This window comes from Rhinoderma darwinii, chromosome 4, assembly GCF_050947455.1.
Source record: "Rhinoderma darwinii isolate aRhiDar2 chromosome 4, aRhiDar2.hap1, whole genome shotgun sequence".
Taxonomy (NCBI): domain Eukaryota; kingdom Metazoa; phylum Chordata; class Amphibia; order Anura; family Rhinodermatidae; genus Rhinoderma; species Rhinoderma darwinii.
This window is the reverse complement of record NC_134690.1, coordinates 319,880,740-319,905,441: the sequence shown is the minus strand read 5'-3', so window position 1 is coordinate 319,905,441 and position 24,702 is coordinate 319,880,740. Positions and strand designations below refer to the sequence as shown.

Sequence of the window (24,702 nt, the reverse complement as noted above, 5' to 3'; positions counted from 1 at the left end):
TAATGGGGAACGAAGAAAGACCGTGGCGTAGAAGACAATGTCACGCAAATACAGTAAACAACTAAAGGCACAAATTGAAAGTGACACAACTTCGGACCCATCGGATTAACTAGTACTTAAACCTGCCCTCCCCCGTTAAACTAAGCTTTTGAACCGATCCATACTATAGAGAACTCCCCGGTCTGTAGCTGGTACAGGAGACCCCTAGGGCCACACCAGCAAGGACTGCAGTCACGGCTAACGGGGAACCCTGTGGAGAAAAGAGGGGTTAAGTGCAAATAACGTCCCACATGAGCGTAGAAGATCAATCTCTCCGCGGGGATCAGCGCCTCTGAGGCCGTGGTTCGACTGGTCCAGCTCCACCATCTCTTCGTGGTGATCGCCGCCCCGAAAGCCGTGGATCAGACATCTCGACTCCAGGGCGAGGTGCATGATGAGGCACAAAATCAGGGTAGGGACCACCTCTAATAGAAAACGGTGCCGAGGGTTCAGTCCAATCCGGTAGCCGCACCGGTGAGATGTCCAAAAATCGGAAGGCCTCCTCCAGGTCGTCCGGGGACCTGACCGCGAACGATTGCCCTTGTCGGCGAAGGATGATGTGGAAGGGGTGGCCCCATCTGTATGTAGCTCCTGCAGACTTGGTTGCTTCTAGCAATGGACGGACAATTCTGCGCATGGAGAGAGTCAATTGGGATACATCCGGCAGGATGGTGATCTCGGAGCCCTGAAAAGTAACGGCTCCCTTCTCCCACGCTCTCCATGCAATCTCCTCCTTCTGCTTATAGAAGTGTACCCGACATATGACGTCTCTGGGACGGTTACCATCTCTGACCAGCCTATGAACTCTGTCCATCTCGATGGCCATGTCTCGTGGGCGATCCAGGAGGTTGTTAAAGATATGTGACACAGCGTCGTAGAGGCCATCCGGGGGTACTGATTCCGGTACACCCCTCAACTTCAGGTTATTGCGTCTCCCCCTGTTTTCAACATCATCTAAATGGAGAGAAATGTCCCGTAATTGCGAGGCTTGGGTGGCCAGAGACTGTGAGAGAACCGAGATATCCACAGTGGATATGGAGTTTTGGCGCTCCAGGGTTTCCACCCTTGCGGTCAGGGCCCGCACCTCCTGTGAGACCACGCCAATGGCCCTGTCTTGTTTCTCCTCCAACCGAGGGAGGCGTTGATCCAGATCCGATTTGGTGGGCAACTCCTTCACCATTTCCCATAGTTACGCCAAGGTCCGTTCCATGGATAGCGGGGGCCCCGGAGGCAAACCGGGCAATGGGTCTCCCTGACGGGGCAAGTGATCCCCTGAAAATGGCAGGCGTGCTCTGACTCAGCGGACCATCCTGTATGGAAAACTGCCGTGGGGTGGCAGGGAGAAATGGCGTCTGTCGCCCTGCCCGGCGGTGCCACTAGATTCGCCCCCTGTCCTGATACTGTCTGAGGCTGTATTGGGGGAAAGTCCTCTAATCTGGCCGGTGTGACCGACCCTCGGCCGCCTGCATCCCACTGACCTCCCTCTAAAGATGCCATGTCCGCCCCTAGGATCCGGGAGCAGCAGCCGGCCTGAATCTGACCTGAGCAAGGAGGTGGCGGCGAGTAGCCACGCTGCGGCGGGGTCTGGGTGCGGCCTGCAAGAGGAGTGGAGGAAGATCGCGGCGGAGTCCTGTCCATCGTGGAACGGAGGTATCTGCCGATGGTAGAAGAGCCAGCTGAGACCGGGTTGTTTTTGGCTTCTTCCCTTCGTCATCCTGCGGTGGGAACCGGTAAGTATGCCCTGTCGGTCGATTTTCTGTGCGGTGAGTCCGGAGCTGCAGCAAAACACGTCTTCACACCGCCATGCCTAATCCACGCCCCCATTAAAAACCTTCAAACAAAAGGTGTAAAAAAAAATTCAACCCATGCCCCAAAAAAACAAGCCGACCAAAAAGTTAAAACTGTATGGCTTTTGGAATGTGGAGATGAAACGATCAAAATAATCATTGCGCCCTTAAGTCCCGAACTAGGCTGCATCCTTAAAGAGACTCTGTCACCACATTATAAGTGCCCTATCTCCTATATAAGGAGATCGGCGCTATAATGTCGGTGACAGCAGTGCTTTTCATTTTAAAAAACGATCTGTTTTCACCACTTTATTAGCGATTTTAGATTTATGCTAATGAGTTGCTTAATGCCCAACTGGGCGTGTTTTTACTTTAGACCAAGTGGGCGTTGTACAGAGGAGTGTATGACGCGGACCAATCAGCGTCATGCACTCCTCTCCATTCATTTACTCAGCGCATAGGGTTCCTGCTAGATCCTTATGTGCTGTCTTATACTAACACATTAACAATACTGAAGTGTTTAGACAGTGAATAGACATTCCACGGGATGTCTATTCACAATCTGTGCACTTCATTACTCTGTCTGTGGTAGTTACAGCAGAGGAAGCGTAATCTCGCGAGATTACGCAGTAAATGACAGGTTACAACGAGATTACGCCTCCTCTGCTGTAACTACCATAGAAACAGTAACGAAGTGCAGAGATTGTGAATAGACATCCCGTGGAATGTCTATTCACGGTCTAAACACTTCAGTATTGTTAATGTGTTAGTATAAGACAGCACATAAGGATCTAGCAGGATCCCTATTCGCTGTCTAAATGAATGGAGAGGAGTGCATGACGCTGATTGGTCAGCGTCATACACTTCTCTGTACAACGCCCACTTGGTCTAAAGTAAAAACATGCCCACTTGGGCATTAAGCAACTCATTAGCATAAATCTAAAATTGCTAATAAAGTGGTGAAAACAGATCGTTTTATTAAATAAAAAGCACTGCTGTCACCTACATTATAGCGCCGATCTCCTTATGTAGGAGATAGGGCACTTATAATGTGGTGACAGAGTCTCTTTAAGGCCTCATGCACACAAACTTATTTTTTTCCTCCCGTAATTACTGGCGTAAATACGGGTCCTTTGTCACACGTATTCGACTCTTATTCCACCAGTATTTACGGATCCGTGCCTGTAAGTACGGGTCCGGTGTCACCAGTATTCCACCCGTATTTACGGACCTGTTTTCTCTGCACTAATCGGCAGACCCTTCCCTATATCAGTGCTGGAAAGAGAGAAGGGGCAGCCCTTTCGAGCAGAGTTTCCGCAGCGATTGAAAGTAAAAGAAGTTCATACATACCGTTGTCTTGATGACGCGTCCCTCTTTTGACATCCAGTCCGTCCTCCCTGGATGACGCGGCAGTCCATGTGACCGCTGCAGCCTGTGATTGGCTGCAGCGGTCACATGGGATGAAACGTCATCCAGGGAGGCCGGACTGGAGTAAGAAGCAGGTAAGTTAACTTTTAATACTATTAACTCCAGCGGTAGTCACTGTCCCGGGTGCTGAAAGAGTTACGGCCGATCAGTTAACTCTTTCAGCACCCTGGACAGTGACTATCCCCAGACGTCGCCTAGCAACGCTCCCGTAATTACGGGTGCACACACGTAGCCATCCATAATTACGGGAGCACCATAGACCTCTATGGGCCTGCCCGTGCCGTTATTATGGCCTGAAATAGGACATGTTCTATATTTTTCAACAGCACGGGCACCTTCCCGTAAGGGAGGTACCCGTGGCCAATAGAAGTCTATGGGCCCGTGATTACGGACGTTTTTACGTTCGTGTGCATGAGGCCTAAGGGGTTAATGAAGCACACTTCAATGAAGGCGCTTGATTTATAATGTTTACATTAGGTTAAAATATATAAGTGTTATAGTTTATTTGTACAGATGTGACAGAAAATTTGTGTTTTATCCATAGAATGTTCTATTTAAATGTGGGAACCCCAAGCTATTAATTATTTAGTGTAACCAGATTCTAGTTTTTTTACTGAAACACATTAGTTTGTTGAGCTTTACCCAAGTAGTTATTTACTGAAATGGAAATTGGAACCTTTATTTCTTATAACTCGTACAACTCCCCAGTGTGATGATCCCTTTCTTATGAAGAATTATTTTGAATCGTAACACTTAGAATTCCCATAAGGGCATGTACACACATAACGGAATTGCTGCGTATTTTCCATCCAGAATTGCGGACGGAAAATATGCAGCGGAATACAGTAGCAGCAAAGTGGGTGAGATTTAACAAATCTCATCCACACACTGCGGAAAATTTCCATCCCAAAATTCACCTGCGTTGCAGGATTTTTTCGTTCCGCAGCTTGTCCATTCCTTCTGAGGAAAATGGACTGAATTTCTGCGTTTTTCAAAGGATATCTCACTATCTCCCAAAAAAAAAAGCAGCAAAATCTGCACCGTCGATTGGACATTTGAAAGTCTTTGTGTTGCCAACATGGAGTTGCAAATATAGGACAACTAGGGATATTTTTAAAGTGATTTTCTCACGAAGACCATCCTATTTGATATGCCATGAAAAGCAATATGGATATCATAAAGGGCAGTTCCCTGCACAGGACCCCCTCTATTAACCAGACAGAACTTCTAATAAAGAGCTACTCCCACTCTAGCAAACTCGGCCAAGCCTTGTATTACATGGTAGTACATTCATGAAGAGCATGCGCATAATGATGTGGGGCCCTGATTGGTCCCATTGATTTCCTACTGGGCGACAAGTGTACAGGACTTTCCTCTACAGATTAAATGTAATGTTAGAAAGCATGTAAGTAGGGAATTGGCCCAAGAGTCATTGAAGGATATGGGGGGGGGGGGGGAACAAAAACCGGACCCTACTCTCTTGGGTTACAAAACCTAACACTTGTATGGGGCCCATTTTAATCTTTGCTATGCCCCCCCCCCCCTCTTTTAGGCACGCCACATTTTCGGTGGTCAGCCACAACTTTCCCAGCGATATCATCACTTCGCCGAGCCAGCTTCATTTGAAAAACGGGTTCTCATAGTGATATGACCTCTGTAAAGGCATGTGATGGAAACATATATTTTTCTTAATGATGACATTTCTAATTTTTCTCTTTCTCTCCTGCCTCACACCGCCTATTTGCACATACCTGTTTTTACATCCTGCTAAACCCAAAAATTTATAAAACCAGTATTAGTAGGCTAGAAACGATTGTTGGGTATTGCACCACCTAGATCTCCATTTCTGTAATGATAGGGGTAGGGAAACTGACAAGTGAGCCCTAATCTACCCGCCACTCTGTCCCTGCCTACTTGCAACGACCCGCCCTAGGCGACGGGGTACAACTGGGCGGCGGTCCCTACGCTCAGTAAGTGCACAAGACAAACATACAAGGGAATATAAAGCAAAGGGAAAGGGGCAGTTGCCCACGGCAACACCGTGAGCAACAGAGTGGTGAACGAGCCAAGTCAAACCAGGAGAGCACGAGGTACAAAACGCAGAGCAGAAGAGACGTCAGAAAGCCAGGGTCAGAATGGAGCAGGATCAAATTGTTAGGAGCTGTAGCTGGGCCAGGAAACCACACGGAAAGAATCACAAGCAAGGAGGAACAGGAAAGGCAGGTATAAATAGACAGAGGGCGGGAGCTAGCTGAGTCTGGCCAGGCTGCGATAGGCTTTCCCACTCCTAAGCCTGCCAGCCTGAGTGGTGGAAGCTGGAGTCAGTCTCCGAGAGATAGACTCAGGTGAAGACTGATTACCTCTGGAAGTTAACCCCGAAGCTGTGCCTGGCAGATCCTTTACAATTTCCTTGTGTTCTATCTCTGTTTTTCTTTCTTTTTTTTTTTTTGTCTTCTGTTTCCTATATCATTCACATTTTGAGAGTAAATAGTTAAACTGCACTCCTCAACATTGAAATTGCAGCACCAAAAAGTTGAAGACGTAAGGTTATGCAAATCGAGGAAGTAGCAGGTGTTGCTAAGATCTGAAAATTATTACATTTTCAAGCACCTAGCTCCAATCTGTGGCATGTGGGGGGCATAACAGCCAGATTGAAAGCAAAGTTTTTTTAGCCACTTGAAACCTAAAAAATTGGCTCATGTTATATGGGATGATTGTGCGATGCCTCCTGTTCATCGACGTGCCAGTTATCGCCACTTATTGCAAACTGAGAGGAACAGAATCCTTGAGCTGAGAGACCTTGATTTATCACTCCGGCAGAACACTACGCGCGTAGACAGAGATGTCAGCACTGTTCAACATTGCTTGTCCCGGAGGTTGGGAGAACAACAACGGAAATTACAGCAGGAGGTGCGCAGACAAGTCGTCTGATTGCATATTGCAAGAATGAAGTGTAGTGATCCATTCTGTACTGCAAGTTGAATTGGATGTCACATCCCAAGCCTAGGGTGGCAACCAGTGTTGACACAAACCATCAGAAGGTGTTTGCACGACATTGGGCTATAAGCCAGACGTACCGTACAGTCACAGGTGTTCCATTGATCACATGTCACCGCTCTCAAAGGCTATCATGGTGCACAGCAAGACGGCAATGGAGGTGTGAATGGAGGTCTATCCTCTTCAGAGATATGTTCCGCTTTTGTCTCGGCTGCAATGATAGCCGGAGATTGGTCTGGAGACCACATGAGCAACGCCATGAAGAGGTCTTCGTAAGGGAACGTCCCACCGGTCCTACTCCTGGAACTATGGTGTGGGGTGGCATATTGTACGGTAGCCGGATCCCTCTAGTTTTCATTTCAGGTACACTAATAGCTTGGCGTTCCATTGATCTGGTAATGGAACCAGTGGTCTGGCCATTTCTCCAAAGTGTCCCAGAAGCCATTTTTCATCAGGACGCCAGGCCGCATGTTGCTTGTGCTACTGTGAGCAGCGTGTATGACCTAAACGTGCTACCATAGCCTGCAGTGTCTCCAGACTTGTCTCCCATCGAGCACATCTGGGACGTCATTGATCGTCATTTGCAAAGGGAGTTGCCAGCAGCCAATCATGATGATTTGCATGCCCAAGTGCATTCAGCGTGGTATAAAATTCCTAGGACAAATCTTATTAACTTCATTGATAGCATTCCAAGGCGTGTAAGTGCGTGTATTTCTGCGTATGGCGCTCCTACTCGATACTGAATAATGTTTGGAATATTTTTGTTTCCATTTTTTTCATTTGCGTAACAGGTCTATCGAGCCTGTGATTTCCACAATTCCAAAACTTTTCCTTCCCGGTGTTGCAATTTCAATGTTGAGGAGTTCATTTTAAGGTGAAGTTAAGTTTGATTGTCTTTTGTGCAAAAACACATTCAAAAAATCAAGATGTATGTGTGCTATAAGTGGTGTGGATCGTAAATTCAATATGTATAAAATATGGAGTGAAACATAATATGTGGGATGAACACATACCTTTCAACACTGAAACAAAAAATGGGTATTCCTTCCCCCTACCACTTACACATATGCTGATTTTTCACATGCCCCTTTTTGAGTGCCCCCTGTAAGAGAGCAAGTCACAGTACTCACATGATTTGAAGAGGTACAGAGGAGTCAAGGTAGGTTTTTATTAGTCGTGCTTTCTATCACCCAGGTGCATAAAAAGTGCAGGAGTGCCACACAAAAAGTGCACAAGGATGCGGTCTATCGCAGCCTTACCCCTAAAGGAGCGAGGCCCCACATAACCATTCCTGGTCCCCCGAACCGTAAGCCCAAAGTATCGAGGACCGGTGATTTCCCCCCCCCCCTCGCCGAAATTTAGGGAGACCCAAACACACTCCAAGGCTTCTACCAGGGCTGCCACCCCAGTGTCCACCTAGGAGCCTGCATCAAGTTCGCACCGCCCCTCCAAAAAAAGGGAGGCCGGGTTGCAGGGGAAATGGAACCAGAAGGCCACACATTTCCCCCTAGACCTTAGGAGGGTCCCAAAAGGGTGCTGCATCCTAAAAATCGTATGACAGATGTGACGAACACACAGTGAAAAACAAAATTAAAAAAGTGATTGTGCGCTGGACATCTGCCAGGTATAAAAAATTCCTCATCTCCCAGCCAGAAGGCCGGGAGAGTAAAGGTGTGTGCTCAAATAGCGTGGAAGGCAACTGCGTGCAAATGTGCCTTCACTCAGTGGGATCCCACCCCCAGTGAGTTAGAGCATCCCAGGGTCACCAGCCTTGGGGCACTTAGCAACTCGGGCTTCCAAGCTACCAGACCTCCTGACCTCTATCCGGCGGTTGCCTTGTAACCTGCAAATGGTACATTTAAACCAAACCAGAGCAATGACTGTTGAGTTTCCCTTCCCTCACCTCGGCGTTCTGTCATCCCCCAATGATGGCGGCTCTAGGACCGGCGGGGATGATTACTAACCTCCGCTCGATCAGGTACTACACTTGATCTTCGCCAAAAGGCCGAGTTAAGATAGGTACTGTACCTCCCAAATAGGTATACTTGGAGGGTCTGATGAAAGAATTTGCCAGGGTCCTTGACGGTAACGATCCTAGTAGTTTTATTACTCTAGGACATACATTTTGCAGCAGTCCGTTAACTTGTATGTGGTGTTAATCACGAAGTGCTTTTATTTATGTTGCTTATATAGCGCTGACCTATTCCGCAGCACTCTACAGAGATTGTCGCTATTCACATCAGCCCCTATCCCCAAGGGGGCTCACAATCTAATTTTCCAATCTCAGAAAACCTATCCATACGGGAGGAAACCTGGGGAGGCCATACAATCTCTATGAAAATGTTACCCTCGGATGGATTTGAATCCAGGAGTCCATTGCTGAAGATCAACCGTGCTAACCACTTGTACTGGGAAGCTAGAACCCATAAAGCCACTGTATCATACAGTTATACTGTACAACTAGGTAGCAGGCTTTTAATGGCAAATTTTTAGTCATCTGACTAAATAAAACTGCTGGTGAGCTTTTGTTTCAATGCAGTTAATGGCTTAATGTTAGATCGTTATTTAGGTGCAATCCTGAGAATTTATAAGATCCTAACCGCTAGATCGATGGGCCATTAGTGACTCATTCACAGCGCAGAGGTTGATTTTTTCCTAAAGCGTTCTTTAGTTCTTGCAGTGTACAACACAAAGTCATGGAGGTTTCAGAATAGAGAATGAACAACCTTGTTTTTTTGTTTTGTTTTTTTTGTTCTTGTCAAGTCAGTCAAAAGCTCTGCCAGATATATATTGCCTTGGATAAATAAATGTTATTAAGTACAAAGTGTCATTTAGTTCTGTAATCTATAAACAGATATACATATTGATAATAAATGAATTACTAAATACTAGAACGGTTGTAAACCATTGACTTCTAAAAATGCTCTATTCTCTGTTCATAGGTAAAAGTCCTAAGACTGTCTACAGAAACCGTCTTTCTTGAACACCATCAGGGTAACCTAAAAGTTCTTTATCTCTCCTCCAGGTTTCTCAGTTGTCCTGGATTGAGAGAAAGGTTGCTGCTACTCTTTTTGGAAATCCTCCCAGTGCGACAGTCCAAGAGGCCTTGCAGAATTTTCTTAAGGTAAATATTTAGTTTCCTCAAAAATAAGCTGATCACATCTGTCCACGTGATATTTTACTGCAAATGAATGACCGCATAATATTAGATTAAGGTGTAACCCTTTATTTTGTGTCTGTGACATGAGAACAGGATATTGAGAAAACTTTGTGAAAAGTCTGACACAAACAATTCCCTAAAGTTTACCACTACAAGTACTGCTATTTAACCCCTTAATGACCGGGCCTGAAAAGTCCTTAATGACCAGCTCATTTTTTCTGTTTTTGCTCTCTGCCTTTCAGCAGCCATAACTTTTTTATTTTTTCATTGACATGGCTGTATGAGGCCTTGTTTTATGCGAGAGAAATAGTAATTTGTTCCCCCACAGTTTGGGGGTAAAAATAATTTTTTTTACGATGTAAATATAGGAAAAAGCGTTTCTCGGCATTGTTTTTCTTGTTTATTTTTTATCCCATTCACGTTTCGCGCTAAATAACCCATTAAATTAATTATTCCGGTTATTACGGTCGTGTAGATACCTAATATGTGTAGGTTTTTAGTTTTTATGTAATGCGGGGGCAATAAAATATATTTTATGCAAAATAATGACTTTTTTGTGACTTTTTTTTTTTTTTTTCAATCCCATTAAGGGATAACTTTTTATTTATAACTTTCTTTTTTACTTGTAATGTATTAGCATACTCCTGTACGCTAATACATTACACTGTGTCACTATGACACAGGCTGCTGATCGGGCAGCACAGTGTGCCCGAACAGCACGCAAACGGAACAGACAGCCCTGGGGTCCTTTGTAGGTCCCCAGGGCTGACTGCAGAGGGATTCCCCAGTCTTTGATCGCATCACCGGAGACCCGGTGATGCGATCAAAGAGGGGAATTCCCTTTGATCATGCTGCAGTCACGGACCGGAATGTTTTCCGACCCCAGCTGTGTTCAGGAGGCTGCTCTAAGATCAGGAACTGTTAGTTACAGCTCCTGCTTAGAGGATGAGCGCTCACACGAGTGCTCATCAGCCTCAACTACAGCGACACCAAAAGACGTCGCTGTAGACTAAGCGTCTGCCGTCCAAAGACGGTGGGCAGTTGGGAAGGGGTTAAAGTCTTCTAAACTTACTCTCTAGATGTTTGTTTACATTAAACAGTGCTATATACTTATTAGAATTATCAGGCACAATTATTGTTTTTTGTTGTCTTGTCTTTCCATTACAATAGTTTGTACATATATTACTTGGTGAGCCTTTTAAAGGTTATTAGAATAAAACCTATGTCTTCATATTGACTCTTCCCTAGAAAATTTACATATGTACAAGTTGTATTATGCATATGACCTTTTGTCAGTTGAAAATTGCATATATTGACTTTAAGCAGAAGTATGTAGTCATATGGATCTCTCTGACATTTCCAGGGAGTCTTTTGTAAGACATCATTATGATTACTAAACAATGTACTGTACCAATAAACATCTTCCCTTTTTAAAAAGACTGAAATCACATGTTCTAATTGCAAATATCACAGCTCCTCATAGTCATGACATTTTGCTCTCCATTTCCCCAAAGAGTCACAATATTCCCTTAATTTCACTTGCTTTCCAAAGAGCATAATACCATTGTTATCCAGATACATAAAAAGTGAACAAATCAATACCATGTGGAAGAATAAAAAAGTCCATAAAGATCCACTAGTTTAGCCCCAAACTGACCATACGGATTGTTCAACTTGTAATTGGCTATTTAAAGATAAGAAACCTACCTATGCCTTGACGCCATTGACAATAAATAATCGGTTCCAACCAATGAAGATCAGCGCCATTTACTATTGTGTTAGTAAAGTTAATATGAAGCAATGCAAAGGCACAATATTTCCCATGATACAGTTTTCCAAAGGAAAATCGTTCATATTTAAGGGAATATATGTTTCTGTATGCCCCTCTCCCTATGAGCGTTCTATTGAAAAAAAAAAAATGATGGTAATACTTATTGTATGGGGTAGCATCTTTGTATCTTAGGGTAGCTTTAAGAGGCATCTTCTAATATGTCATAGATATGTGTGAGAATATCACTTTGGTGTCTGTGATCTTGGTCCACTCACAATGAAGGAACCCTACAGAGTACTTAAGCATTTTTCTCTGTTTAGGGACTTTTATTTTTGAACCTGATGGTTTACAGCGCTGCCCATGTCCATTTAGCTTAGTCTGAATCTGAAGCTCAGCAACATTCAAGTAAATGACGCCTAGTTGCAATAAGCAATACAGCCGCAGGGATAAAGTGGCGCTGTGTTGGGGACTGCAAGGAAGGAATGCTCTGGGGAGAACAGCAGCCTTTTTCCTTGCTGATCATTGGAAGTCCCGCGGATCAGATCCTCACTGATCACACTTTGTTGGCCTATCCTAAAGGCTTCCATCCACATTAGAGAAATCTCTGCTGAACCCTGCCAATCTAATGTGTATAGGGACCACCCAATTCTCCCATGACGGCAGATGTGGGGGGAAAAAGGAACTGTGTGTTGGATTTCAATATGCCCAATTCTTTGTTTCCAAGGGAGGACATGCTGCTACCAGATGGGTCTGCCTCGTCCTAGGGTGTTAACGGCGAAGTTGGCAGAAATAACCAGCGTTCAGATGACCGCTATTTATTGTGTATGGCCACCTTAAGACTAGGTCATCCGTGTAATGTCCTGGAAAACAATAAGCACAAGAACCTAATTGAAAGAGTATTTATTTGTAATTCTCTCCTTTTTTCTTTTCTAAAAATCTGTACAGTTCAGTGTGGTAATGCTGGCAAATATTTCTATTGTATTCTTTCTTTTCTTTTCTATTTATTGATGCGTATTAAAATGTTTTTCATTATATTAAAGGCTGAAGAAATGCATCCTGGCTATTCCAAATATAACTATGTGTTTCTGGCAAAGGTAAGAACATTTTCGATATCTAGAAGATTGGTCTGAGTTTGCTATTTACACACACAGATATTTTGTTGTTGGGATAGAACCAATTCCCATCCTACTCATCTATTGATGCTATCTTTGAAGCGTTTTTTACACACTACAATCATTGTAACAAGGATGATTGACAGACAAAGATTTTTAAAGAGGCTCTGTCACCAGATTTTGCAACCCCCTATCTGCTATTGCAGCAGATCGGCGCTGCAATGTAGATTACAGTAACGTTTTTATTTTTAAAAAACTAGCATTTTTGGCCAAGTTATGACCATTTTTGTATTTATGCAAATGAGGCTTGCTAAAGTCCAACTGGGCGTGTTTAAAGTAAAAGTCCAACTGGGCGTGTATTATGTGTGTTACATCTGGGCGTGTTTACTTCTTTTACTAGCTGGGCGTTGTGTATAGAAGTATCATCCACTTCTCTTCAGAATGCCCAGCTTCTGGCAGTGCAGACACAGCGTGTTCTCGAGAGATCACGCTGTGTCGTCACTCACAGGTCCTGCATCGTGTCGGACGAGCGAGGACACATCGGCACCAGAGGCTACAGTTGATTCTGCAGCAGCATCGGCGTTTGCAGGTAAGTTGATGTAGCTACTTACCTGCAAACGCTGATGCTGCTGCAGAATCAACTGTAGCCTCTGGTGCCGATGTGGCCGACACGATGCAGGACCTGGGGCAGGAAGTGAGTGACGTCACAGCGTGATCTCTCGAGAACACGCTGTGTGTCTGCACTGCCAGAAGCTGGGTGTTCTGAAGAGAAGTGGATGATACTTCTATACACAACGCCCAGCTAGTAAAAGAAGTAAAAACGCCCCGATGTACACACATAATACACGCCCAGTTGTACTTTTACTGTAAACACGCCCAGTTGTACTTTTGCAAGCCTCATTTGCATAAATACAAAAATGGTCATAACTTGGCCAAAAATGCTCGTTTTTTAAAAATAAAAACGTTACTGTAATCTACATTGCAGCGCCTATCTGCTGCAATAGCAGATAGGGGTTGCAAAATCTGGTGACAGAGCCTCTTTAAGCACGTCAGATCTTGTAGATAAGACAGACTTCAATAAGATCAAGTGGCCATTTACACATCAATTTAGATTTATATTGGTCTTTTTGGATAGAAATTGAACAGAAATCTGTGCAAATATGTAAAGGTGCTTTTAAGACTCTGTCATTAAAGTCTTGGCATGCCGCGTCGCAATACGCATGATCTTCTAGAAGCATTGCGCTGGCACAATACAGCAGCACTAATCTATAATACAGACCTGTAAGGACTTTGTGTGCTGCTGTATAGGGTCCATGCATGCGGTTTTGCCATGTGCATGAGCCCTAAGTGTTTTGTACTTTACTCTCAGCGGTTTGTATAGCTTTGCCGTGTTTTCTTTATTGTTGTTTGTTGTATTTTATCCCAGTGCTGCAAGGACCTAGGGCAGAAAGCTCTTGCTTTGAAATACTGTGATGAAGCGTCAGCTGTACCATCAGTTACTAAAGAGGTAAGGGCCGTCCGTAATAAGTGTTAACACAGTTCATTGACTGCTGGATAAATCGTTCCATTAATTCTCAGAGATCATTTAGTTTTTTGGTCTGATCCTTTGGATGAACTAACTTAGAAAATAAATAACAATACAATTCTGTTCTATATCAAGAACTATGTATTGCCCTGCATCGCTAAGAGTAGTGTAGTGTAAGACATATTACTATGGAATTATGGTCTGGGGCAGTGAAGTGAAACCATATGGCTATAACATAATATCATTTTATTTAAAAACCTTTTTAGAAATGTGTGCAGATAACTGTGGCAACAGTGTGAAGAAAGCTCATTCAAGTTTCCGCATAACAATGCTGCTGTGCAAAAAACTAGATTCATTGAAAAATTCCAGTTTTCCAAGTTTGAGTGTACATTAACTTGGCTGGCCTGTACCTGTGTTAGGCTACATTTTCATATGCATTATGATATTTCTGTCAGGCGTCCCGGTATTTATGACGGCAAGAAAAGCATAGTCTGCAGCGCTATTCACGCTGCCAAAAATACCGTCACCCCGACAGAAACCTCATGGTCGGGGTCTTTCAGTGGAGATTTGTTTGAAAAAAATCTTCTAAAGTTATGAATTGAAGCCTTGACGCTAATTTCTATAGAACATAAAAGAGGTAAAAGGCACTTGAGAAAAATAAAATAATGGCACAACTGTAGGAAATAGAATAATTGGCTTTGCAGATCACTGACTGAACGTGAATTTAGTGAACTAAAAAGTAAAGGGGTTATTCGGGGGACCAAAAATTGCATTGCATTAATATTTTTATGTAACAAGAAGTCACTTACTAATGTACTTAATTTACAATTCGGTACTAAATCGTGCAGTTCAATCCCGGTGAATTGTTCTCGGAAGTCCTGTAGCTTTTCTAATATTGATGACGCGCCGACACGGCCCCATGTGACTGACGGTTTGCTTCCTGTGCTGTTCATGTCGTCATGTTATCAATTGCATGACATGTCAGAAGTTTGGATTGGTGGGGGTCCTAGCCATGGTTTATTTAATGCGTTAAAAGTCAAGGTTAGGCTGGGTTCACACTTCGTTTTTTGCACATTCCAACAGCCATAACTTTTTACTTTTACATAGACTTACCTGTATGAGGTTTTGTTTTTTTGCAATACAATCTTTAGGTTTTTTTTAGGCACGTTTTCTGATATACATAAGCATTTAATTTATATTAAATTTGACTATGAGGGAAATACAGGAAAAAAAAAAAGCCGCATTTTTTTTTTTTTCACTATTACTAATGGGTTCACTGTTATGTATGGTTAGTTATGGTTAAGGGGATACCAGATATGTGCCTGATGCATAAAAAAACAGCTTTTCAGTGAAACAAGCTTCGGTGTAATGGAGAGAAGTGTATGATGCTGATTGGTCAGCGTCATACACTTCTTTGTAATACGCCCACTTGGTTAAAAGTTAAAAAACGCCCACTTGGGCATTAAGAAACTAATTTGCATAAATGTAGTAAAGGTCATAACTTGCTGAAAAAAGATAGTTTTTCAAAATAAAAAACACTGCTGTTAACTACATTCCAGCGCCGATAAAATGATGTAGGAGATGGGGCATTTTTAATCTGGTGACAGAGCCTCTTTAAGGCTCAGAGCCCATTTTTTTTAAATCTGACATTTCACTTTATGTGGTAATAACGTCGGAATGCTTAAACCTATCCAAGTAATTCTGAGATATTTTTCTCGTGAGACATTGGGCTTTATGTTAGTGGTAGAATTTGGTCGATATATTCAGTGTTTATTGCTGAAAAATTGCAAAATTTAGAGAAAATGTAGAAAAAATTTAATTTTTCTGAATTTAAATGCATCTGCTTGTAAAACAGATGGTTATACCACCCAAAATAGTGACTAGTTCACATTTCCCATATGTCTACTTTAGATTGGCATCGTTTTTTGAACATTCTTTTATTTTTCTTGGACGTTACAAGGCTTAGAACATAAACAGCAATTTCTCATATTTTTAAGAAAATTTCAAAAGCCTTATTTTTAAGGTACCTGTTCAGTTCCAAAGTTGCTTTGAGGGGCCTATGTATTAGAAACCCCCATAAAACACCCCATTTTAAAAACTAGACCCCTCAAAGTATTCAAAACAGCATTTAGAAAGTTATTTAACCCTTTAGGCATTTCACAGGAATTAAAGCAAAGTAGAGGTGAAATTTGCAAATTTAATTTTTCTTGCAGATTCTGCAGTTTTTAGAAATATCCCACATGTGGACCTAGCGTGCTCGTGGACTAAAACACAAGCCCCAGAAGCAAAGCAGCACCTAGTGCATTTTGAGGCCTCTTTTTTTCTTAGAATATATTTTAGGCAGCATGCCAGGTTTGAAGAGGTGTTGAGGTGCCAAAACAGTAGGATTCCCCCAAAAGTTACCCCATTTTGGAAACTACACCCCTCAAGGAATGAATTTATGGTTGTTAACCCTTTAGGTGTTTCACAGAAATTTAGAGCAAAGTAGAGGTGAAATTTACATTTGAATTTTTTTTTTTTTTTGTCAGAAAATCCTTTTTATACCATTTTTTTTTTTTGTAACACAGAAGGTTTTACCTGTGAAAACGCAACTCCATATTTATTGCCCAGATTCTGCAGTTTTGAGAAATATCCCACATGTGGCCTTAGTGCGGTAATGGACTGAAGCACCGGCCTCAGAAGCAAAGGAGCACCTAGAGGATATTGAGGCCTCCTTTTTATTAGGCGCCATGTCCGGTTTGAAGAGGTCTTGTGGTGCCAAAACAGTGGAAACCACCCAAAAGTGACCCTATTTTGGAAACTAGACCCCTTGAGGAATCCATTGTAGTTTTCTTGGGGTGCATGCGACTTTTTGTTCAGTTTTTATTCTATTTTTAGGTGGCGTGGTGACTAAAAAACAGCAATTCTACTATTGTTTTTTTATTCTATTTTTTTTACAGTGTTCACCGTGCGCTATAAATGACATATTCACTTTATTCTGCGGGGCGATACGATTACGGCGATACCAGATGTTTATCGTTTTTTTATGTTTTATGGCATTTGCACAATAAAATCCTTTTTGTAAAAAATAATTTACTTTTTGTGTTACCATATTCTAAGAGCCAGAACTTTATTATTTTTCCATCAAGACAGCCGTGCGAGGACTTGTTTTTTGCGTAACGAACTGTAGTTTCGATCAGTACCATTTTTAGGCATATGCGACATTTTGATCTCTTTTTATTCCATTTTTTGGGAGGTGAAGTGACCAAACAATTGTGATTTTGGTATAGTTTATTATTTTCTTTTATGGCGTTCACCACGCGGGATAAATAACAACATAATTGTGTAGTTCAGGCCATTACGGACGCGGCAATACCAATTATGTATGGTTTGTTTGTTTATATATTTTTATAGGGAGGACTGATAAGGGAAAAAGGGGGATTTTTACTTTTATTACTTTTATTTTCTTATTTTTCCACAACTTTTTTTTTACTTTGTCCCACAAGGGGACTTGAGGGCAGGAGGCCCTGATCGCAATTCTAATACACTGCACTACATGCGGAGTGCAGTGTATTGGAGCTGTCAGCTACTCACTGACCGCAAGCATAGTGGGTCCTGACTTTGTCAGGACCCACTAGGCTTCCGTAGATGGCATAGCCGGACGCCATTGTTAGGTGTCCGGTTGCCATAGCCACCATCACCGGCCGCTATCGTGTAGCAGGCCGACTGTGGTAGCTTAACCCCTAAAAAGCCACGATCGCTATTGAACGCGTCTTTTAAGGGGTTAATCAGCGGGGACACTGCGGCAACTGCTGTACGAGACAGCAGCTGTCACAGCTCCTGCATGTGCCGGGAAGACGGCCGAAATGGCCGTTACTCTTGTGACGTACTATTCATGGAGCGCGAACAGGATGGTTTGCATGACGGAATAGTACGTCACTGAGCGTTAAGGGGTTAAGCATTACCATTCCAGGAGAAATGAGGGGTGAACTAGAGGTGGCTATAAGTGTGAGTGGGAAAAATTCCTATAGCAAGAATGCAGCAAGAATTACTTGCTACAATAATTGACAGCACAATTCACTCTGTTCCTTTACATATAATGTTTATATTTTCAACTTATTTAAGGCATTTTAAGGCGACTAAGACCATGATGTTGCCATTACGGAAGCCATGATGTTGTGCCGGATCTATCGCACTAAGGATACCAGAGGCACACGACGGACTCAATTGACTTCCGATGGGGTCCCGCCGAGGTGTCTGTCGTGTTGATGGGAAAAATAGCGCTACAAGGTAGCGTAATTTTTCCCATCAAATTTGACGGAAGCTCCGAACTAAGCATCTGAAGTAGATGTCAACATAGCCTAACAATAAAAGTTAAGTTCTATGCACTGGCTATTTTTAGTGGGCATTAGCGACTACAATATTCGTTTGTAGGATTTAATTTCTACCAAAGATTGTATTACTACTTATTGACTGACCTTATGAATAATTCAGCATTAAACTGTAATTTGCAGTAATATATTTAACCCTTTTATGACCAGGGTTGTTTTGGCTCTTGTTGCCCAGAGCAAAGTTTTACCTTTTGGAATGCTGTAGTCTAAAGGTGAATTTTTCTTTGGTTTCTTAGTCTACCCCAACATTTTTTGTTTCTATTTTTCCGGGACACATGGAATTTTCAAATTATTTAAAATTGGAGCTGATATCTATACATTTTTTCGTTTTTTTTATGGAAAAATGGTCAGAAACAGAAAAAAAAAATACTGTTTTTGCTAATTATTTCATACTATGTTTTAAGTTAATTTGTTCAATTACTTTATCCCAAAAATGAATCCACTAATTCTCCCGCACATAGAGATGTCAAATATGTGTACATTGTGTAACTTATGACGTTGCTATAGCACAGAGAATAAAAAAAACTATTTTAGTTTTAAATGTATCTCCATCCATTAGCTTTAGACGCAGCATATGTTGATAAATGATATCCAAGTGCAGATTTTTTTTTTTAGTAAAGGCGCAAAGAAGATCGGGCCGGGTTAGAACAGACTAAAATTGGTGAACAGGGGTAATTAGTGCCGAAGGTGCATGCAGGTGCGCAGGGTGCCATAAAACACAGCACATAAATTAATGAACTTCTGGCACATGGCCCAGTCCATTAGCCCATTAATTTACATGGTATGAGCTGGAAGGGGTTAAGTTTGTTTCCTAAAAAGGTCTGTGTATGTGCATGGTTTATTTTTTTTTTCTATTTTATTTTTTGTTCCACATATCTATGTAAAAAGTGATTTGTCAATGCTGATAGCTGTGTGTAGTGATCTCCCAACACAGCATAACAGGACCTAAGAGTAAGGCCCTGTTCACACTGAGTTTTTTGCAGGCAGATAATTCTGTCTGGAAAAATAAACAGGTTCTTTTTTAAAACGGTTTTGCACCACACGTGTTATGTGACGCGTTTTTGAAAGCGTTTTTTTCGTATTTCTTCAAGAGACAAATTCTGCGTGCGTTTTTTGCCGAAAAACTGGTGGGAAAAAAACGCGTTTATTTCCGTCTCCCATTGAGTTCAATGGGGTTTTTTAGGTGGAAAATGCCTCAAGATAGGGCATGTAGCTTCTTTTTCGCCGCAAGCATTTATTTTGCTCGCGGTAAAAAAAAAAAAAAACCTCCACCTCCCATTGAAATCAATGGGTGTCCATTTCGGCCTTTTTTACCGTGGAAAAAACTCCTTGTGAACAGGGCCTTAAGCTGCCGGGGTCAATCGTACTTTAGGGCAGTGGTCTACAACCTGTGTTACTCTACGCATATATTAGGGAATTGTGAAGCATATTAGAGAATTAGAGTATATAAAACTCCCTAATTTAGAAGTATAAGGTCACCAATTATAAGCCTACTCTTTAGAATTTTGGATGTGCAGTTGATTTAAATATAGTTCAATTAGACTCGTAACATTTTGTGTATATGAGTATAGTTTAACAGGTTCCCGACCGCTGGCCGTAAATATACGGCCAGCGGCCAGGGTCTCTAAAGTCCGGCGTATAGTATATATACGGCCGCACTTCAGAGACTGTGCACGCGCGATCGCGTGCACACAGCTCTATGCCCTGGCTGTTGCTAACAGCCATGGGCACTGGGCAGAATGTCAGGGGTCAATCTTTTGGCCCCTGAACATGTGATCGCTGTGACAACCAATCACAGCGATCACATGCATTTCTGCAACAGCTACCAACAGCTCTGGGCACTGGGCAGAGTATCAGGGACCAATCTGATGGTCCCTGATCATGTGGTCGCTGTGAAAACCACAGCGACCACATTTGTTTTATTTTGACTTTTCTGGCAGTAAATCTCCTGCCTCTTTTCTTCTCCTCAAACATTGTTTCAGTTTGAGGAGAAGAAGAGACTCGGGAGAATTGCTGCCAGAAGAATACAGTGAAAAAAAATACAGTTACACTAAAACATTCTCTGTATAGATAGATTTCTATCTATCTATCCATCTATCTTTTTTTCTATATATCTACCTTTCTATCTTTTATTCTATTAGAATAGGCAGGTAGGGAGTATATAATTATATATATATCCACATATATATAATATATATAGCAATAGCGGTTTATTTTTTTGTTAGCGGTAGTGTTGATATATATAGCAGTTAGTTTGTGTGTTTTATAAAAAAAAAAAATTTGTTTAGTTAGTGTTAGTGTTAGTTACGTTATGGCGAGGAAGTTGTTTAGCGCCGAGGAGGCATACGCCATGCTGTGGTCTGAGTCGGAGACCGCATCAGAGATGGCGTCCGAGATGGAACCTGTTTTAGGTAGTGACGATGACAGCGTCACTTCAGGTTCATCTTCAGGGGACGTTGTCCCTGATGCAGTCGAAACTGCAGAACATGAAAGCGCAGGGCCAAGTAGCGCTGTAGCACGGGACAGCCTGGTCCCTCCAGTCCAGGCTCTTGTATGGGCACCTGCCCCATCTTTTGGGCCTAGAATCCACGGATTTACGGCCACTCCTGGCATAACCGTGGACAATACAAATTTTGTCCAAATGGATTACTTCCATTTATTTATAACGGACGACATCCTAAATCAGATTGTCCACGAAACAAATTTATATGCCACGCAATATATAAGGCAGAAACCTTCATCCACCCATGCCAGAGATTGGACGCCCACCAATTTGCAGGAATTAAAAAAATTTTTGGGGCTCACCCTAAATATGGGTATTGTCAAAAAGCCCTCCATTAGGTCTTACTGGTCAACAAGACCCGCCCAAGCCACCCCAGTATATTCTGCAGTAATGCCCAGGTCTCGTTATGAGACAATAATGAGGTTCCTCCACTTCAATGACAACGCACAGGCCCCCCCAAGTACCGATGCAAACCGGGATCGGTTGTTCAAAATAAGACCGCTAATAAATTCCCTGAATAATTTATTTCTGCAACTCTACACCCCTGAGCAGAATGTAAGTGTGGACGAATCCCTCCTCAACTTCCATGGCAGACTTAGCTTTCGCCAATATCTACCTTCCAAAAGGGCAAGATATGGCGTTAAGCTCTACAAATTGTGTGAAAGCGGGTCAGGATATACCACCGCCTTCAGGATTTATGAAGGGCGGGACCGCACAATAAATGTTCCTGGATGCCCCCCTGATCTTTCCACCAGCAGTAAGATTGTGTGGGAGATAATGCAGCCTCTGCTTCACAAGGGGTACCACCTGTACTGTGATAATTTTTATTCCAGTGTGCCCCTGTTTAGGCATTTGCATGCTGCAAGGACTGGGGCATGTGGTACCATGCGCAAAAACAGAATTGGTTTTCCACAGCAATTAGTGGGGAAGCGCATGGTAAAGGGGGACTCCTGTGCTTATGCATCTGAGGAATTGCTGGCGGTCAAGTTCAGGGATCGCAAAGATGTGTATGTGCTAAGCACGATTCATACCGCAGGAACAGTGGCAGTGAGGGAAAGAGGGGCAACATCGGACAAGCACAAACCAGTGAGCGTGTCCGAATATAACAAGTACATGGGGGGGGGTGGATTTAAGCGACCAGGTTTTACAGCCCTATTTAGTAAAACGCAAAACTAAAACCTGGTACAAAAAAGTGGCCATTTATTTGTTACAGGTGGCAATCCACAACTCATTTGTGCTCTATAAAAAAAACAGAGGCAGAGACACATACCTGGATTTCCAGGAGAAAATTATTGAAGGCCTCATTTTTGATGTTCAGGACACCCGAGAATGCCCCCAGTCTGAGGATGTCACGCGACTGACTGAAAGACACTTCGTCAGTCGGATTCCCCCAACAGCAACCAGAAGCAACCCCCAGAAAAAGTGCCGCGTCTGCAGAAAAGATGGGCACCGCAAAGATTCCCGATATTTCTGTCCCTCATGTCCCTCGCAACCAGGCCTGTGCATTGAGCCATGTTTTAAAAAATACCACACTGTTCTGAATTATTAGATTTTAGTTAATTTGTTGAAAATATATTTGCCCTACATTACGTTTTTATTTTTCCCCTGATTTTACTCCAAGGGTGAGGGAGGGAATGGGTGGGGGGTGGATGTCATGTTTGATGTTTTCTAAAGTTCATCTGCTGGAGAGCTCCATTTGCATTAACCTGAAATTTCTTATTTTAGAAAACCCCAAAAAATAAATTCCCATTATACCCCTAGATGAATATTTTGGGATTTCTGCTTCAAGAGCAGATATTTTGGAAGTGTTATAGAAACTCTGTTGAGTTTTGTAAAACCAGCTTTGAAAAAAAGCGATTTGTGAAATAATCTTCTTCTATCCTCCGCCCTCCTACATCTCTATGTGATAAATAAGGCCACATATTTGGTATCCCCGTGCACGGGAGAAGTGGCAGAATGTGAACGGAGATTAATTTTGTCCGTGGTCTATACCGTGTGTGAAAAATGCTGGTATAAACTGACGCATTTGCTAAAAAATTGCTAATTTTATTTTGATCCATCTTATTCAAGAAACTTTCAGAAGAAAACTGGACTGTCTAAAAATATGATAAACCCCTTGAAGGAAACCTTGTGGGGTCTACTTGTGTGAATGAAGTCGTTTATGGGGTGATTCTAATGTTTCAGCAGCATTAGGCCCCCCAGAAAACAGTATGCGGCTATAAAGTCAAGTGCAGAATTCCTGGACCGAAAAGGCCAAAAAGCCTCCTTTTATGCCAAGCCCTGGCACATGCCCGTGAATAAAGCACACATATTTGGTATCCCCATGCACGGGAGAAGTGGAAGAATGTGAAATGCGATGAATTTTGTCCGTGGTCCATTTTGTGTGTGAAAAAGCTAGCATAAACTGGCGCAATTGTTAAAAAAAAAAGGTAATTTTATTTTGTTCCATCTTATTCAAGAAACTTTCAGAAGAAAACTGGACTGTCTAAAAATATGATAAACCCCTTGAAGGAAACCTTGTGGGGTCTACTTGTGTGAATGAAGTCATTTATGGGGTGATTCTAATGTTTCAGCAGCATTACACCCCCCAGAAAACAGTATGCTGCTATAAAATCAAATGCAAAATTCCTGGACCAAAAAGCCTCCTTTTATGCCAAGCCCTGGCACATGCCCGCACAGTGAATAAGGCACACATATTTGGTATCCCCATGCACGGGAGAAGTGGAAGAACGTGAAAGGAGATGAATTTTGTCCGTGGTCTATACCGTGTGTGAAAAATACTAGCCTAAACTGACGCATTTGCTAAAAAAGCGCTGATTTTATTTTGTTCCATCTTATTCAAGAAACTTTCAGAAGATAACTGGACTTGCTAAAAATATGATAAACCCCTTGAAGGAAACCTTGTGGGGTCTACTTGTGTGAATGAAGTCATTTATGGGGTGTTTCTAATGTTTCAGCAGCATTAGGCCCCCCAGAAAACAGTATGCGGCTATAAAATCAAATGCAGAATTCCTGGACCGAAAAGGCCAAAAAGCCTCCTTTTATGCCAAGCCCTGGCACATGCCCGCACAGTGAATAAGGCTCACATATTTGGTATCCCCATGCACGGGAGAAGTGGAAGAATGTGAAAGGAGATTAATTTTGGCCGTGGTTCATACCGTGTGTGAAAAATGCTAGCATAAACCGACGCAATTGTTAAATTCTTGCATTTTTTTCCAATTTTGCCCACTTTAGTGAAAAAAAAAAAAATGATATATACTGACAAATGCCACTAAAACAAAGCCCTATCTGTCCTTTAAAAAGAGTGTAAAATTCAAAGATGAACTTTATTCACCTGCTGAGTTATAGTCATGTAAAGAAGCGCATAGCAAAATTGTGAAATTTGCTCTGGTCATTTAGCTGTAAAACAGCCTAGTCCTTAACCGGTTAATATTCATCAGATTTTCAAGTTGTTTAGAATATTAACACTTTTATTACCTCTGATTTGTTCATTTTAGGATATTGATGCCCATAAAGATTTGGAAGCCTTGACCATGTCCCTGAGGCAGTGAGAAGAACATATTCCGAATAACTTTTTATCACTTTGGATAAAACAACCTGTGATATATCATGCAGATAATGATTTTTGTTTTTATCATATTACCCAAAATTAATGTATACTTTTCGATTATGGCTAACCGACTACCCTGACCTGTTTCACAAACTAAGGCCCCATGCACACGACCGTAAAAACTCCCGTAATTACGGCCCGTAATTGCGGGCCCATAGACTTCTATTGGCCACGGGTACCTCCCCGTATGCTTACGGGAAGGTGCCCGTGCCGTTGAAAAACATAGAACATGTCCTATTTCAGGCCGTAATAACGGCACGGGCAGCCCATAGAAGTCTATGGGGCTCCCGTAATTACGGGTGACTACGTTTGTGCACCCGTAATTACGGGAGCGTTGCTAGGCGACGTCAGTAAATAGTCACTGTCCAGGGTGCTGAAAGAGTTAAACGATCGGCAGTAA

At 42.5% G+C, this 24,702-nt stretch overlaps 1 protein-coding gene across 1 annotated transcript in view; it reads left to right on the top strand.

The window, feature by feature from the left end:
• Positions 1–24,468, top strand: part of RMDN2 (regulator of microtubule dynamics 2) — a 110,801-nt gene extending 86,333 nt beyond the window's left edge. Inside the window, exons 8-11 of the mRNA XM_075862766.1 lie at positions 9,277–9,375; positions 12,223–12,276; positions 13,721–13,801; positions 24,190–24,468. Of these exons, the coding sequence (XP_075718881.1) occupies positions 9,277–9,375; positions 12,223–12,276; positions 13,721–13,801; positions 24,190–24,243 (288 nt within the window). The 3' untranslated portion in view covers positions 24,244–24,468. The remainder of the gene's footprint in view (positions 1–9,276; positions 9,376–12,222; positions 12,277–13,720; positions 13,802–24,189) is intronic.
• The last annotated feature ends 234 nt before the right edge of the window (positions 24,469–24,702 follow it).